Raw genomic sequence first — 18,563 nt, forward strand, 5'->3', positions numbered from 1 at the left:
CTGAAATGCAGTTGGAAGCTGCTCAGATAGACTTGAGAGTTTTGAGGATGAGTCGCTAGCATTCATACTTAATGCGTCGAAAGATGTCCATTTCCTCCTTTCCTCTTCCCTGTGCTTACCTTTCCCTGTTCAAGGTATTGCTTCTCCCAAGTTCATCTGTTGGGGGCGGGTGTAGATATTCTTGCTCTGAGAAGAGGCCCAGATGTATGTGTGACAGGTGGTTCTTTTTCTCTCTGGGGGATGCTCACACAGAACATCACCTATTTGGACAATCAATCCATTTATACCCCTCCTCCGCAAGCAATCCTAACACTCCACATGATGGAATACCATTCAGTGACTTTCAAAGAATAGGGGGAAATTGGCTATTAATTCACAGAACCACCTGGATTGACCTTAAATGCATTATAATAAATGAAAGAAGCCAGACCAAAAGGCTCCAGACTGTTTGATTCCCTTCATACGATATTCAGGAAAGGCAGAACTATAGGGATGAAAAACAGATCAGCAGTATGCCAAAGGTTTGGGGAGGAGGTGGTGTCTGACTGGGGGGAAGTTCAGGAGATTTTGAAGGGGAAGGAGATTTTGACCCCTGTAATGGTGAATACATGATGCTTCACATTTGTCAATACCCATAGAACTTTCCAGCACAAAGAGTAATTTTTTTAGCCAACCAGGAAATCAAGAGGATCCTAGGAGGGAATACAAACTGTGGCAGAAGAATGTAACTGTTATACTTGTTTGATATAATGTCATTGAAGGGGGTGTTACCTAAGTAACTTTGGAGAACAGGGCTTTCTTTGAATGGAAACTTTAAGCCCAGTGTCCAAAAAAACCATACTGAACACAGCACTTTAGCTGGCAACGGTGTTTCCCATTGTGGTGTGGGGTAATGATTCTGAGACTGCTATATCGGTATATTGGGATTGAATAACCAAAAGAAGGGCAGCTGAAGATCCAGGTTTTTCACCAACAAATATGAGGGAAAGCTAGAATGAACCATGTGGTACTCTAGATGAGATTCAGAGACAACAGTATGAATTCATGTTTAGCTTAATACAGTTATAGATGGACAGATATATTTAGAGATGTGTGTGCATGCCGGGGGAAGTGTGTATCCATGTACTGCCTGGCTCTGTTCACTGAGAGGGCCTGGAAACAGGGTCACCCCAGTAGCAGTGAGCACACCCAAGCATCCAGATACTAGTTTCTGATATCATTATCCAGTACAAGGAACCAGGCCCCTTGGAGAAATTGTTGATTTTAGGGCAAGCGCAGGGAACTGACAAGATGAACCTGGAGCATCTTGTAGCGCCAAAAAAGTAGGGAAGGGCTCAAAAAATAAGAGGATGGGGGCTTATGAAAGGGACAGAGCAGCCCATCTGAAAGAACTCTCAGTAACTAAAGCTAGAACAATTAGAGCAACAAAACAAAACAAAAGCATATTTTAGGATTATAATCCAAAGTATAAAACAAATATCCATGATTCTATCCGTACTGACACAACTAAATGATTGAATAAATAAGTAGAATATGCAAGTCTCCGGTGCAGAAGAATTCCGCATACGTTATGTAGATACCCCTTCTCAGGGAGGGAGACTGATTTACTTCCAAGGGTATAGTTTGGAAAGCAGGGAAGGAAGGGGAATGTAACTTTATAGTGTGGAAACTGGTGAGCACTCCCTGGGCCAGGTGAGCAAGGCCAACATCAGCAATGATAAGCCATGTTGACAACAGGCACGCTGGATATGATGTGATAAAATTGGTACCTTACTTTGTGATCTCCCCGCGCCCCATCCAAACCAGTAACCTCAGTTTAACCGAAAAACATCAGACATTCGTAGTTGAGGGTATTCTGCAGAGCCCCTGACCACTATTCCTTAAAACTGGCAAGGTGATCCAAAACAAAGAAAGTCTGAGAAACTATCACAGACCAGAGAAGACTAAGGAGACATGACAAATAAGTACGAGATATCCTGGATGGGACCCTGGAACACTAGGGAAAAAGCTAATGAAATTCACACAAACTGTGGAGTATAGTTAATAGCAGTGTAAGATGTTAACGGTACAGTAAGGGATATATGAGAGCTTTATATGTTCTCTTTGCAACCTCTCTGTTCATTTAAAACCATTCCAGAATTGAAAGTTTATTTAAAAGAAAAGGGTACAGACCAAAAGTCTTCATCCCGGACTGATTGGATGGAAAAAACGAAAACCTTGCCTTTCATCCTGGAGACTTTGGGAAGCACTGATCTATAAAGCGTATGCTCTAGGACCGCTTTGAGTTTTTCCTCTAGTTTGAAAGCCTCTATTCTACTGAGATGATTTTGAACTCCTTTGCTACTTGCTCAAAGGTATTTTTCTCTTAAAATCCTGGAAGTCTGGAGTCACAACACTTTGTTCTTTGATCTCCACCCCCCATCATATTTTGCGGCAAACCTTGTCATTGTCAAGGCACAGCTGACTGGCTTTGTAAGTGGTTTGTGATTTCTTTCTGTTCCTGGTATTCCAGTGTTATTTAGGTTCATTAAAGGGAACATTTGGGCTTGGCAGTTTGTCACTAAGATTTCAAGTACAACCACGTCAATTGCTAAGCCATCCGGACGTCCGCGATGATGATACAGAAGTGTGACTGTCGCGAGCATTACTGTTAGATGCTTAATGAGAATATCACATGTAATCACAAATAAAATCTCACAAGTAATCTTCATGCTGTTCCTTACTTACAGTTCAGAAAGTGCCTTCCTCTTCCATAAAATCTGCTAACTTCAGTTTTCATTATGTCTTCCAAAAAAGGGTTAAAAAAAATGTGTGCCCATTTCTGGGTATGTTAATACTCAAGTGACGGTGTTTGCTGGTTTTGCACATAATCTGAATAATGAATGTAAAAAATAATATGCTTTTTCTAATGAGTTATAGACTTAAAATTATAATCATCTCATTGTTAGGTGGTTAGGGTTTATTATTTAAGGAGGGGAAGGGGTGGGGAGGAGGTTTCCCCTAAACTGCTAAATAAGACAGTGATTGCTTATATAGTCTTCTAAATGGCTTTCTGATGTTTAATTGATCTCTCTATTGAGATAGGTAAAAGAAAATTTGCAACTTAAGATTATTTGCAATTTAAGAATATTTGACTTATTTCACCACTGAAATCAATCGACAATTTTTTTATCATCACTTTTTTTAGGGTATGTTCCTGGGGTCTTTTTTCCTCTGTGGTTTAAATTAGATGGAGTAGGGGCGGGATTCCAACATCAATTTGAAAGCATGAAATGTTTTCTTTAAATGGCATTCCCTTTACTATTCCCAGACAATCGTTAGAGGAAATAAACCGTGCAAGGAAACCTCCATCAACGGCCTGCTGGAGGACTTTGACAACATTTCCGTGACTCGCTCCAACTCCCTAAGGAAGGAAAGCCCGCCTACCCCAGACCAGGGAGCCTCCAGCCACGGTCAAGGCCATCGGGAAGAAAATGGCTTCATCACCTTCTCACAGTATTCCAGCGAATCTGATACCACTGCTGACTACACGACCGAGAAGTATCGAGAAAAAAGTCTCTGTGGCGACGACCTGGATCCATTTTATAAGAGCAGCCACGTGGCCAAGCAAAATGGGCACGTCACAAAGACCAAACACGGGGAGGCCCACTATCCTGAGATGAAGCCTTGGAAATCCGATCTTGCCAGATTTCCCCTTGATTATCACGCACACTTGGACTCACTAAGTAAACCAAGTGAATACAGCGACCTCAAGTGGGAGTACCAGAGAGCCTCAAGCAGTTCCCCTCTAGATTATCCATTCCACTTCACACCTTCTCGAACTGCGGGGACCAGTGGGTGCTCCAAGGAGAGTCTGGTGTTCAGCGAAAGCGAGTGGGGACCCAGCCTGGATGACTATGATAGGAGGCCAAAGTCGTCCTACCTGAATCAGACCAGCCCTCAGCCTACCATGCGGCAGAGGTCCAGGTCAGGCTCGGGGCTCCAGGAACCGATGATGCCCTTCGGAGCAAGTGCATTTAAAACCCACTCCCAAGGACACTCGTACAACTCCTACACCTACCCTCGCTTGTCCGAGCCCACAATGTGCATTCCAAAGGTAACGTTCACTGCCTCCTTACCTCCCGTGTGCATGCACCCCACAAAGGTGGTGCTAGCATGACCTTCTCACATAGTCAGATTCTAATGTGATGTTTTGCCTTTTAAGTGAGAATCCATATTGAAACCCTACCTGATTTCCAGCCACGAGCCCCAAGGGCAGAGGATATGGGGCAAGGCACATTTATTTATTAAAATCAAAGTCTTTGGAGATCTCCTACAGGGTTTCTGATTGAAAGGCAAAAAAAAAAAAATCTTTATTTGAAAGCTATCCTGATATACTACTAATAAATATTGTGTGCTCATATTATACTAATCCTCTGTTAAGAAGTATATGATTGTAAGCCATTAGATGGAGGAATACAGTGGTTCCTGCATTCTGGCAAAGTTTACAAGGATCTGTTGAAAAGGAACAAAAAAGTCAGGATTACATGGTAAGCTTTTAATAAAGTTCATTTTAAAGTTAAATTTTAATATAATAACTATTCTAACAGGCGTGGGGGGATATCTCATTGTGGTTTTGATTTTTCTCTGATGATGAGTCATGTCTAGAACCTTTCCATGTACCTGTTGACCATTTGTATATCATCCCAAGAAAAATGTGTTTTCAGGTTCTTTGTCCATTTTTTGATTGGGTTATTTGGGATTTTTTGTTTTTGTTTTTTTGCTATTGAGTTGTATGAGTTCCTTATATATTTTTTAACCCCTTAACAGACATGAGGATTGCAGATATTTTCTCCCATCCCATCAGTGACTTTTAATTTTGCTGATTTTTCCCTTCGCTGTGCAGAAGCTTTTTATTTCAATGTAGTCCCACTTGTTTACTTTTGCTATTGTTTCCTTTTGGTGTCGAAGATGAAAAATCATTGCCAGCACCAATGCCAAGGAACTTACCTCCTATTTTTCTTCTAGGAATTGTATGGTTTCAGGGCTTACATTCAAGTCTTCAATGCATTTTGAGTTAATTTTTGTATGTGGTGTAAGACAGGGGTCCAGTTTCATTCTTTTACATGTGCCTGTCCAATTTTCACAGCACCATATATCGAAAAGACTGCCCTTTCTGCATTTGTATATTCATGGCTCCTTTGTCAAAAATTGATTGACTATGTATATGTAGGTTTATTTCTGGTCTCTACTGTGTTCTGTTGATCTCTGAGTCTGCTTTTTTGCCAGTACCACACTATTTTGATCACAATAGCTCTGTAATATAGTTTGGAATTAGGAAGTTTTGTTCTTTATCAGGATTGCTTTGGCTATTTAGGGTCAAATATGATTTTTTGTGTGTGTGATATATTTGAACACTTACAGTAGGAAGCTGTTTGGGTCAAGATCATAGAGAAAGTTCTGTCCAGAGGCAATAATGTTTTAGCCCTGGGGCCATATTTGGCCCATTGACCTGGTGTCTCCACCAAATAGTCATTACCAACTTCTGAAAAATCAAGATATTTCACTTAGAATCTTCAACTTCTGAGTTTTAGGCTTCTCTTGAAAAAAAAAAAAATGGGATGATCTGATATCCCTGGCCCCACATTTTCACCTAGCATTGGAAATGGAATTGGCTGGAGACAAGGTCTCCCCATTAGAGGGGACCGGCCCTGCCCAACCCTCTTCATTCATTTTTCCCATTAGCCTAATCCCTAGAGGCATTTGGGATTTAATATAACCCTCCAGCAGCCCCTGCACACTCATCTCACGGAAGGAGAAACTAAGGCCAGAAAGTCACACAGCACACTTAAGGTTTCATAGTTAGTTGGTTGCAAAACAAGGACAAAATTCAGGCCTGATGTTTCTCCTAGTCCACTATTTTTCCCTTTATGTGGGCATACATTATTTAAGGGGCTCAATTGCATTTGCCAGTAAAACCCAGGAGAAGCCGCAGTGGCCCCCAGAACTCTAGGCTAAGAATAAGAAGAGGATGGAGGGAAGGATAGATTGCTTCATTCCTAGCTAGATCGCTCTTCCTATAGACTTCCAAATATAAGGCAAAGCACACCTGCTCTGAAATCTGGTTTTGTTAAACCCAGAAACAATGCAGAAAACTACTGTGGCTCAGAAAAAAAATTAACATACTTACCCTTGGGAACATCTACCAAGAGTTTTTCAGCCCTATGATCAAGGGCTGCTGTTCCATTTCACTGGAGACCCATGAGAAAATCACAAGCAGGGTTAGTGGGGGGGGGGGGGGTAGGAGGTAGGAGGCATGTTAGTAATTAAAATATTTACTTGATTAAAAATATAACATCTCTCTAAAAAGCCTGTGACTTTAGAAATGTACTCAAAAAATCTACCAATCACATTTGGATTTCCTGCTGAGGGAAGAAATAGAGATCACGACTCAGATAATTTGGCTTTGCCTCATGGAAAGTCCTAGAGGCTGGTGGGTAATGTTCCTGTTTCAAATAATAAGAGAAAGCATGAAATTTGTGTGGGTCTCCAGACAGAGCAAAAATAAGGAGGGAGGGATGTGTGTATGTGAAAAAGAGACAAACAGACACCAGTTTTATATTTTGGCCTAACGGAGAAAAAATACTCTTAACCCACAGAAAAAACTCCTCCAGCGTTATCTACCTAATTTTCCTGTTGACATTGACAGGAATCAAGGATGTTATAAATCTGTAGGTATGGCATCTATCTCCCTACTTCTGAAAGTTTGGGGCTGGGGCTGGGCAGATAAAACCTTGGGCAACAAATAAAGCCAACCAAAATCTATCCACACCACACAACTCTAAAAACAGCCTGCTATGGAGAGAGAACGCTTTCCGCCGTCCCCTGCAGACAAGGCTGCTTTACAGGGAGGGAAACTGGCTAGAGACAGTGTCACTAGGCATCTGATTTTGCTCATTCCTGTGCTCTTCAGGGAGCAGGCAGCCTCCAGCTCGTGTGTGTTGGTGCTGACCCAGCAATCCATGCCTTGCTCTGGCTCCAGCCGCTGGGAAGCCCCCCCGTGTAATCACAGTTCTGCCAGCTCAGTAAGCTCTCGCTGTGTGCCAGACACTTGTGTTGCTTTGTTGAGCTTCACAGTCCTGGAAGGCAGGAATTCTTGCCTGCTTTGTGCTTCTGAGGAATCTAGGGGCTCTGAGGGGCTCAGAAACAGTGCAGTCAGTCAGCAGAGCTCATAGCTGAGCTGGGATCTGGTTCTCTGGTCTCAAATCCTTCGCCAGATATTGGACACATCCCCAGTGGCCCAGGAATAGCTTCTGCAGGCACCAAGCCTTGCACTTGCCTTCTTACAAGCTCCTTTAAATACCTGCAGCCATGAAGTTCCCTTGGGGTGCATGGTCTTGTCCCACTCAATAGCGGGGTTTCTCGGCCTAGATACTGTGGACATGCTGGGCCTAATAGTTCTCTGTTGTTGGGGGGCCGTCCTGTGCACTGGAGAATGGTGAGCAGCATCCTTGGCTTCTACTACTAAGTGCCAATAGCGTCCCTTCCTGTAACACCCAAAATATTTCCAGGGCGCCTGGGTGGCTCAGATGGTTAAGCGTGTGCCTTTGGCTCAGGTCATGATCCCAGGGTCCTGGGATCGAGTCCCACATCAGGCTCCCTGCTCCTTGGGAGCCTGCTTCTCCCTCTGCCTCTCTCTCTCTGTCTCTCATGAATAAATAAGTAAAATCTTAAAAAAAAAATTTCCAGACACCATCAAATGACCTATGGGGCAGCAGGGAGCAAAGTCGGCCCCAGTTGAGAACCACTGTTACAGAGCTAACCATTTGTCAAGTGCTTTGGGGCATTCAAGGGTGTAGGTCCTAGAGATAAACTGCCTGGGTCCTAGAGATAAACTGCCTGGCTTAAAATCCAAAGGGATAAACCACTAATAACTGGGTGAGTAAATTGCTTAGCTCTGTTTCTCCATCTGTAAAATGGGGATAAATCACCTTGTGTGAGGGTTAACTAAGTTAATAATTACAGTAGCCAAATTATGAATACACATAGTCTCACACGAATCTGTATGTGTAACATGTGGACAGGTGACAGGTATGATGTGAAGCTGAGGGTTACCATGTTCCAGGCACCAAGCTAAGCATTTTGCAAACACTACCCAATTTAGCCATCATGGCAATTCTGGAAGACTTCGAGATCATCTTTTTACAGTGAGAAAGCTGAGACTCAGAGGCTAACTCTTTACGGACTTCCCAAGGATATGAAGGCAAACAGCTGAGTCAGGATCCAAAATTAGGTCCATCTGATTCCAGAGTCTATATATTCCAGAACATTCCTATTTCCCCAGAAGAAAACCGAGGAGCAGAAAAACGGGTCTGAGGTCTCAGGGCCCAGATGTGCACGCCGCAGACAGCCCTCACCTTACTGGTGAGGAATGCGTGATGAGTCACAGATGGATTGGGGGCACAAGAGGAATGTACTTGATTCTCTCTGTTCTCAGTAGGGTAGCATCCTCCAAGAAGCTCCTTAGCCTCACCCAGACTGTGATTTGTGGGGAAAAAGCTGGGACCATGGGCCAAAAGGAGGCATTAAGAGTAAAGATCCCTGAGACTCTCATATGCACTTACTCTACCTTGAGTGATGGTCTCATTCTGTTTTATGAATGACAGTCCAGATGTTCTCACCCATTACAGAAGACATTAAGAGCACAAGTTCTAGAATCCTGTTCCCTGGATTCACACACTTACTGGCTATATGATCTTGTGTGTGCCTTAGTTCCTTCCTCTGTAAAGTAGAGTGTTTCCATAACTACTTTGACCTTCTTCTACAGATGAAAAAAGACGAAAAAATGTAAAAGAGTTCTCACACGGCAGGCACTCAGTGTTAGCCCCTCTTCCCTGGCATGTTTCTGGTTGGAAAACATGTTACCACGTCTGCTAACGCCAGCCATAGAAACATCCTCCCTGTGCAACCTTTTACATACTCTCAAAATATGGGAACAAGTCCCATGTGACTTTGCCCTCACAGCCATTCTGTGTAGACTAATAAGTTCTGTCGTCCTCACCTCAGAGATCCAGGTCACAGAAGGCCAGAGTGGCTGTGTGACTTCCTCAAAGCCCACCATGCCTGAGTGACTGAGCTAGCCTGAGGACCCCAGTCCCACCACCCTACTGCTTACTCTACCCTCTAGAATGGGCATGAAATTCTCAGACTTCCCACAGAGGCCAGATGTTAAGAGAGAGCAGAATATCTAGCAGCATTCAAGCAAGAAGCGTCGTCCATAACTCTACATCTGTCATTAGGATGATGGTTCTTGCCAACCAACCCTTCTATGTTATCCCCACCATCTCCTGTGTCCCGGGCAGCAAAATGACCAGTGCTGCATCCCAGGACAGCCCAAAGAAGTGACATAGTGACAAAGGGTTCTGAGTGATGACAAAGGATGTAAGAAAAACTGGCACGATTCCCCAGATCTTTCTTCTAGGGTTACCAGTGCAATGGTTTTTCACTGCTTAGCTGTCACTTCGCTTTCCCTGGAAGGAAAAAGCAGTTGAGGCAGTGTGCTTAGTCTTCCTGCGCCAATAACTGAATGACTCACTGCTCTTTGTGGCACTTGCACACCCAGATTCAACCAAGGTCCAGGAACAAAACTGCAGCTCCTTACCCCAGCTGAACACTGTCAGGATCCTGTAGGGCCCAATGGGTAACAAAATGGCAATGCTTGTGAAATCTTATGGGCTGCCACAAAAATCAGAGGTCTGGGGGAGAGGGAGGGAGGGAGGGAGAGGTGCTAATCGCTTAATATGACAATGGGTATTATTTTGATTTTTTTTCTTTACATATAGGCTCCTATAGGGTATTCATTAAGGTTCATAAAACATCCAAAGAGGTGATTCAGAACATCTCGAACATCTGTCCCTTCTGATGGAGGCTTTACCTGTCCTTTGCGTGAGAACGGACAAATCTTCCCGCGAATATTCCTGTGGTTCAAAGTAAATTGTGTTTTAGTCATTATGAGTGAGTTTTCCATTGCCAAATTAAAATGAAATTAATCTGACCTGGCAATATCTGTCCCAGCTGTCTTGGAAGCCCTGACGTACTTGAACCATATTCTGCAGCAGGGAGCTGGTCCCCAGAGGTACAGACACCCCCCCTCCCCCCCACAACCCTCACGGCTGCAGGCAGTGGCAGATCTCAGGTCAGAGTAATCTGCTCTTGAACAGAAGATGCATTCTTTGACTTGGGAGCAGCAACTGTGGGGGGTTAATTGGATATACCAATCCAGAGGTGGAGGAAGAGACCTGTATGCTTGAGCCTGCTGATTGAGCGCAGACTTATTCATTCCTTTAACTAGGCTTTGCCTACTTGTACAGATCATAAGCCACTTGTCCAAACTCTCTCAGCGTCCATTTGCCATATATTCTGTAAGGCAAAGAAACACACGACTCTTCTAACTTCACATCACAAGGTAAAAGTTCCTACATGCCTAACTAAGAAGCCCCTGTCAGGGTTTGGGAGATTTCCTTGCAAAACACTAAATATGGTGAATGGCTCTCTGCTACATGCAATTTGGAAATCCAGCAAGTGTCTGACTATCCAGAGCTTAACCTACTTCCCAAGTCCCCTGCATTAGAACCTTAAATAGACACCTTGACTCTTTAGGTCCCTGGAGGTCCTGCTCATGACCACTGTTCCTTGGCAGTGATAGCACAGGTTTGCCTCTCTGAACCAAAATTGAATGGCAGCTCATAGTGTGGGCTGTGTCCCTTTGTCATCTATGAAATAGGGCCACTCTGTTTTGTAAATGAAAAGAAGAAATTCAGAGGAAACTGACCGTGGCTGGGCACTTGTCGAAGGCTTTCCTCAAGCAGGAACAGCAGCTACTGTTTTACTAGGATGCAGCAAGCTACCCCCACCTGAGGGCAGGTGGGAACGGCCCCCATCAGTGGCATTCCTGCCCACGGCAGGCAGGGAGAATTGGCACAGCAAGACACAACCAGAGGGACACAGGAGAGTAAATGCATATTCAAGTCACAGGATTGAATGAATCCCTTTCCCCTAATTGCCAGCCTCTAAAATGTCCCTGCAGAGAAAGTAGTTACGGATTCTCTCTGGAATTCCCACAGGCAGTCATTTTCCTTTCTCAAAGCTGAGGCTGGTCCTCATATCTTTCCCTTCGAGTCAAGCAAGAACAATTTAAGATGTCCTCTCCCTGCTCAGATAATAGAGGCCTGTGATTCACTTTTATCCCACATTTGATTTATGTACAGCGAACAACACCCGGCCTGGCTTTTTTCTCTGAGCTGAGCAGTGTCTGCTTTATTGTACTCCGAAAAGGTGTATTGGAGCATCACGCTCAAGCAACTGCGACCAGCCGCCTCCCATCCCTTGTAGCTCTGTGGGAACTGGAAAGAGAGACTCTCCATCTTTCACCGAGCATTCTGCGGCCCCCATTCTTTGGGCACAGACACACACTCACCCCCCGCCCAGTCCAGTGTGATCTAGCCACAGCCTCCCTGTCACCAGTATGGAAGGCCACGGTGACAAAGAGAGGCTGCGGCAGGATTTTTTTTTTTTTTCCCTTTTCTTTCTCTCGCCCTCCCCCCACCAAACCTTTTTTTTTCCCCCCCAGCCTTGGCATAAAATGGTCAAATGATGTTCTACTGCAGAATTCAATTTCACAGTTCAGTTAGGTCCTTGATTACACTGCCAAATTCAGATTAATGTGCATTTAACGAACATGGATCAGGGGAATTCTGGCTGACAGCCAGCTGTAATCGGAGCAATTGATAGCTGTGTGGAGTTTTATGCCCTGTCCACCCCAGCATACCACTGGTGAAATTGATTGATTAAATGAATTCATTGCTGTAATTATTTATAATTTTGATACATCACAAGCCCGTGTCTGACCCTATCCTCAGAGGCTTTGTGCCCATTGTGGAAGGGTAGTCCAGCTGAGTTGTTAGCCCTAGATTATTTATTCCCAGATAATATAGCCTTTTGTTTGTTTTGTGCCCTTATTTTTTGATTGGGTTTGAATCGAGACATGAAAAAGCACATTCCTTTAAGAATTCATTTGTATGGTATGCTAAAAGGCAACTAAAATGGAAACTAAACCATGATTATATGTGATTAACTGTTTCAAAGAGGAAGGGAAACCAAGACTGTTTAGATGTTCTTTTAGTATTTTTAAAGATTCCTGTGGAGAGAATTCCTTTCCAGAATGTATTTGATTTTCAGGGACTGTTAGTGGTCCTCTAGAACTGCCGCTATGCAGCTTGGCAGGCTGGGGAAAAATCTGCAAAAGGATCTAGTCTTCCCTGCTTACATCTTGCCATATGGAAATCCCCTGAAAAGTCTGTAGACCCTAGTCTCATTTCCGTGAAGTTACTCTTTCACAAAATAACCTGGCCATTCTCTTGGTAGGGGTGGGAAGAACGCCTTTCTGGTGTTTCTTTATTGTTTTCCCTCCTGCATAGTGGCTTTCCTACCCCTGCTCCCAGTCCTGTCCCATGCCCTTGCAATAAGGTCCTCAAAGGTAAACTATGAACATAGATCTTTTGGAAATGGTGCAGGTGGTGGGAGGTGCATTGGATTTGCTCGTTAAATACCTGTACCTCTCGCTGGCCCAACTCGACTGCGTTGTGGTTTCCCTAAACGATTAAACCCTACATCCCTCTCAAAATACTATACTTCAAATGTACTCCTTTTTTTTTTCTAGAATATATGAGTCAGGTTGTAAAAAAGATCACACAGGTCAAGCTTTCCTCCTTTGAAAGTCTTGCTTACACGCACGAACATGCGCGTGTCTGTGCAAAACAATATATATGGACAAAATCATCAGATTTTTTTCACCCCCTTCCAAATATAGGATATCATAGGAAAGATGATTTAGGGTAGGACAATGAAGTAATTTTAACAGTTTAAGAGCCATGTAAGAGGGCCAAGAAGCCTTCTTATAGAAGAGAGCTTGGGCTTGCTTGCTTCTTAGCAGAAGAAAAGGGCATTATTATATCTGAACACAAAGTTTTGGTCTGGCCAATGCAAAAATAAAAGTGATGAATTCTGTACATAGATGATCAGCTCATTTTGCCGTGATGGTTATTTCTTTGATGTGTATTTGGAGCTGATTTCTCTAAAGCAAGACTGTTCAAACAAAACAACTTAATTGTCTTTCACCACCACCCCTCCCCCGCATTCAGGCATTATTGTTCATCATATTGTGGCCCTTGCATTTCTTGCTTCGTGCTCCCAGCTGCCCAGACATCTGAGCCCCCAGGTAAACACTAACCAGGCTTTTGCTCTATAGTTGTCTTTCCACACCATGCCCACATCTGTCCTGACCATGTCTACCTTCTTATCATTGAAGGATATCTCTGAGAACATACCAAAGGCCCACGTTCGAAAGTGACATTATCTGGATTTAATCCCATCTCTGCTTCTTAATAGCTCTGGGACCTTTGCATGAGCCATTTAAACTCTCTGTGCCTCAGTCTCCTTATCTGTAAAATGGAACAATTATGAGGCCTGTCTCATTGTGTAACTTGAGGTTTAAATGCATTCACGTGTATAAAGTGTGCTGAGAAGAGTCCCAGGCACGTGAAAAGCACTCAGCGAATGTCAAATATCATTAACATTCATATGTATCACTCCTACAAGGATAGACTCCTAACAGAGCAGTTGGTTAATGGAAGAGGCCCTACTTTGGCTCCCAGTGACATGCTCCTGCATTTTCTCCAGGAGTGAGTGCCCCAGCCTTGATTATACAGACTGGGGAGGTGATAGCTGGTGGTAGAAATGCGAAGGCAGGCAAGAAAGCAGGACTGTGATGCCAGTGTGCCTAGCACCTAGGACATCTAGACACTCTCCCTGAGAGTGAAAGACTGACTTGAGCAGAACTGGGTTGTGCAATCCTCTTGGGGGTATGGGGCCATTTGCCTTGGATTGCTGAAAGGGGCAGTTTCACCTCCCTGAGCCTCCATTTTATCAACAATAAAATGGGATAAATGGTCCCCTTCTTGACTCTCAGAGAAAGAATGAGGGTGCCACAAATAATGCAAGCTAGCAATGCCATCGTGGAACCCACAGTTGGGTCATTAAGACCCAACTGAGGGCTATAAGTAAGCAACATGCTGGCCCTGAACAGGGTCACTCATGCCCTTTTCCTTCCCAAAGTCAGCTATTTGTCTGCCATCTTCTCCTTGAGTGGATGGAAGCCCAGAGGGAGGACCGCATGTTCTCTCACTGGGGGCAGTCAGTTCTCCTTCCATAAGTACACCTCGAGTTTGGTTCCAAAAATGGTCTCTTGTGAGAGTGGTTGCCCCTCATCCATCACTTTTTTTGAGTCTATGCCTCTTACCAGCCGCCATGAAAAACAATAGCATGGTTTTGTCTCGAAGACCTAATTTCCAAGATGCTTAGCTCCCAGTGAACAACTCAGCCTTCCCTCTGTGACTGGAAATGGTCCCGTTCACACAGGCAAGGCTCCTCTTCTTTATGCCACTCACTGGCTGCCAAGAGTAGACTCTGATAATGCTGCTGACAGTCGATAAAGAAGAAAAGTGGCCTAATGCAGCATGGAGCAGTGCTTGCAATTCCTCCTGGATACAGCTTTCTTATTTTTAATATATCTTCAGAGATCAGTTATACATGCTTGTGGGGAATGAACTCAATTTCACTTAAGTACAGAAGCAAATCCTCCACAGAAGACACCGGGGGATGCTGCCATGTCATAGATCCCAGGACAATACTTTCTAAAGGAAAAGTCATGGACCCCACTTGCCTCACATGCTGGCCTTGTAATTAGCCTGGGCCTGGCTAATCTCAAACTTCATTTAGGGGAAGAACCCAGTTGTTTAATTTACACTGACATTTTCTTCCCCCTCCGCACCTCACATAAACAACCCCGTTTTCCCTGTGTGTCGTCCAGATCCAGGGGCTTAGCAAAACATCAGCGTGGTTTCGAATACAGCATCTTAATTACAATGCAGTGTTCAATATATTATAATTAAAAGCACCTTTTCTGATTGTTTTGAGGATTAGTGTATAGGAATACGTATGCTACTGGTACATTATCTTCAATAAACACCAGCTGGTTGGGTTTTTTGTGTTTTTTACTCTGTATTTTTCTCTGACATTCCCACTCTGCTAAGGACTTTCTATAATGATACCAGCACCTAGGATGTATTGGCCAGTCGCTATGCAAATCTTTTGATGTGTGTTCAGTCCTTTAGAGCTCACAATGACCTAAAGAAGTAGTTATTATTGTTATAACTCCCATTTTACGGGTGAGAAAACCGAAGCACAGGAGTTAGAATAACTTGCCCAAAGTCACACAACTGGTAAATGGCCGACGAGATTTTTGAAACCAAGAGCCTGTTTTCTTAGATACCAGGTTGCTCTAGGTTGCCACAGTTTAGCCTCCTAAAAGCCCTGTGAGGGAGGTATTTATGATCCCCATTTTACAGATAAGGAACCTGAGGCTCAGAGAGGCTCAGTGAGTTGACAAAGCCGTCAGGGTCAAAATTGAACTCTAAGTATGTCCCTCAAAAGCATCTGTTCTCTTGCTGTACAACCAGGACAGGGACCTGGCTTCGCAGTACCCTGGTTCCTGCTGGTTGGCACAAGGCTGTCTGAATGGTGAACTCACCTGAGTAGATGATGGTGTTCTCAAGACTGGCAAGGGCTGCACTGTCACCTGGGAGCCAATGAACAGGGCAGACATGAGAATGGTGCCATGGTAACAATGTTAAGGAGCCCACTGTATGCAGCTCTTGTGGCCAGACTCGTGGAATAGACATTTGCTCATGCTGTGTGATGGGGCAGGATCTTGGGACACCTGCCGCCTTCTAGACGGCCACCATGGTACCAGGTCCAATAAGCAATATACCCCACCCTACTTCACTCCTCTTTGGCATCTGACCTGCTTCATTACTCCTTCCTTCTTGAAATGCTTTCCTCCCTTGGTTTCAGGACCCCCTAGGCCCTTACTCTCCTTCCTACATCACTGGCCACGTCTCTGCTCCTTTATGCAACATCCTTCTGCTGCTTCTGGTCTCTGAATGTTGGGGTCCTTGGACCTTCTCTTACACGTGCAACAGCATGGCTTTTAATACCGACTAATGGCATGACTTTCACCAATGAATCTCAAGTGCAGGTCATCAGTTTCTGCTCTTTCCTGGACTCAAAGCATGTCTCAGTCACCTCAGCAACATTTCTGCATGAATGTTTGAGAGTTCTCCCAAACTTGACACGGCCATGCCAGAATTCTTGGCTTTACCATGCAATAGTTACCTCTTGCTGTGTAACAAATTATCACAAAACTTAACAGTTTAAAACAATAATAAACATTTATTATCTCACACAGTTTCTTTGGGTCAGTTTCCTGTGACTAAACTAGCTGGATGAATCTGGCCTTGAGACTCTCAAGAGGTGGCTGACTGCCACGGTCAAGATGTCTGCCAGGGCTAGTCCTCTGAAGACTTGACTCGGGCCAGATGATCACTTCTAGGATGGTTCACATGGCTGTTGGTGGAAAGGCCTCAGTTTCTGACTCTTGGCAGGAGGTTTTGCACTTGAACCTCTCTGTAGGATTCATAAGTGTCCTTATGCCGTGACAGCAGGAGAGAGAGCAAGTGATCCGAGAGAGGGCAGTGGAGCCACAATATCTTTTTCTGTCCCAGAAGGCACTTGCTATCACTTCCACTGTATTCTTTCGATCACACAGATGAGCCTGATACAGTGTAGGAGGGGACTACACAAGGATCCTCAGACGCCATCTTGGATGGAGCCTACCCCTGCCCCTCTACTCCTCATATCATTAAATGGCCTGTTGCTCCGGCCAAAATCTTGGGAGTCATCTTTGACTCTTTCCTTTCACATTTTAATCCAATCCATCAGCAAATCATGTCAGCTCTCTCTTCAGACCCTGCCCTGGGCCCCAGCATTTCTTATCCCAACTATAGCACCCTCTCTAATCTCAACTCACATTGACCACAATAAACTAACTGGCATCTCTGTTTCCACCTTTGCCACAAAGGTCTCTTCTCCTCCAGCATCCAGAGATCAACATCAAGCTCATATCTCTCTCCACTTCTCAGCAAACTCCAGTGGTTCCCACCTCACTTGGAGTGACTGCCAGTGCCCTTGCCATGACCTACATGATCATCCCTCTGGCTGCTTTTCTGGCCTTCATTCCAAACTGACTCCCCTCCATACCAAAAGAGCCTCTGTGCTGTTTGTGAAGCCGGTATTTGCCTAGAACCTTGTGGGTGCTGAGCCCTCTGCCCAGACTACCCCTCCCCACATAGACTTTGTGCCTAATCCCTCCAATGGCACACTCCCAGAGATGCCTTCCTTGACCTTCATATCCAGCATGGCCCCTCATTCATTTTAACCCTTTCCTCTATTTCCCTTCATATCTCTATTACTACTGGACTGCATACTATATACATTTATCGGTTTTCTTGTTTATTATCTGTCTCCTTCTCTAGAATGTGTAAACCCCAGGAGGGCAGAAATACCATCCATTTTTATTATTGCTGGACCTTCCCATGGCACCTGAAATTGTGCCTAACACATAATAGTGGCTCAAGGATTAATTTGTGGACTAAATAAATTAGTGAATGTACTACATGGGAGCAATGGGTTTATTTGGAAAGATACCACCCAATAGAACTTTCTGCAATGGTGGAAATGTGGTTTATCTATGCTGTCCAATGTGGTGGCTACTAGATAACTTAAAATGTGATTAATGTGACTGAGGAACTGAATTTTTTTATTTTAATTTTATTTTTTTATTGATTTCAATTAAGTAGCTACATGTGGCCAGTACCCACCATATTAGAGTAGATCTAGATCCTTGGGGTGGATGGGGCTTGGGGACATGTCCACGTCATTTCATGTACATTGCAGTAGGGAGGTAGAGCCTTCCTAGGGTGCTGCGTTAAGAAGGAGCCTGAAGTCCAAGCAAAAAATCTTTTTTGAGCACCTTCTGTGTACACAGCACTGTGTTGTCATTAGGATATCACACAAGAGTGCAGTGATTGGTTAGTGCCTTCTGTCCTGGGCAAGGAGTTGAATGTGTTATGCTGTGGTATATTTACCAGACATGACCTCAGTTGTTCCAGGGCTAGTCAGAGGTCCTTCCTGATCCCTCCCAGGGAATGATTACTGGAATGTACACCTAGTGTCCTATAAACCTCTCACTGACTTCCCCCCCATCCCTGCTCTGTCTGCCCTCCCTATTCTCCACTGAGTTCCCTCAATCCAGTCTTCATAACTAGAGTAGAATATTTTCTGCCAGAATCTTTTTGAGGGATGACCAAATTTCCCTTCACACACACACTCCTGCAAATGTTGGCTACTTTCAATTATATTTCTACTTATTTGATGAGAACATTGCAAGTGTTTACCTTATGGTCCACACTGAAAAGCTGCTTAGGGCAGGGAGCCATATTTTCCCTTTTACATATATCTGCTAGGTTATGTGTGTGGATAGTACATACCCCCCTCTAGCATATGAGTTCAAAAGCATGGGGAAAGCATTCTACCCCTGAAATTTCTCACTGAAGACTAACATCCTTTAA

General features: G+C 44.1%; 1 protein-coding gene across 1 annotated transcript in view; it reads left to right on the top strand.

The window, feature by feature from the left end:
• PAK5 (p21 (RAC1) activated kinase 5) overlaps positions 1 to 18,563 on the top strand; it is a 303,256-nt gene that overhangs the window by 256,929 nt on the left and 27,764 nt on the right. Inside the window, exon 4 of the mRNA XM_027623712.2 lies at positions 3,311 to 4,096. Coding sequence (XP_027479513.1) covers positions 3,311 to 4,096 — 786 coding nt within the window. The remainder of the gene's footprint in view (positions 1 to 3,310; positions 4,097 to 18,563) is intronic.

The sequence above is a fragment of the Zalophus californianus genome, chromosome 8 (assembly GCF_009762305.2).
Source record: "Zalophus californianus isolate mZalCal1 chromosome 8, mZalCal1.pri.v2, whole genome shotgun sequence".
Taxonomy (NCBI): domain Eukaryota; kingdom Metazoa; phylum Chordata; class Mammalia; order Carnivora; family Otariidae; genus Zalophus; species Zalophus californianus.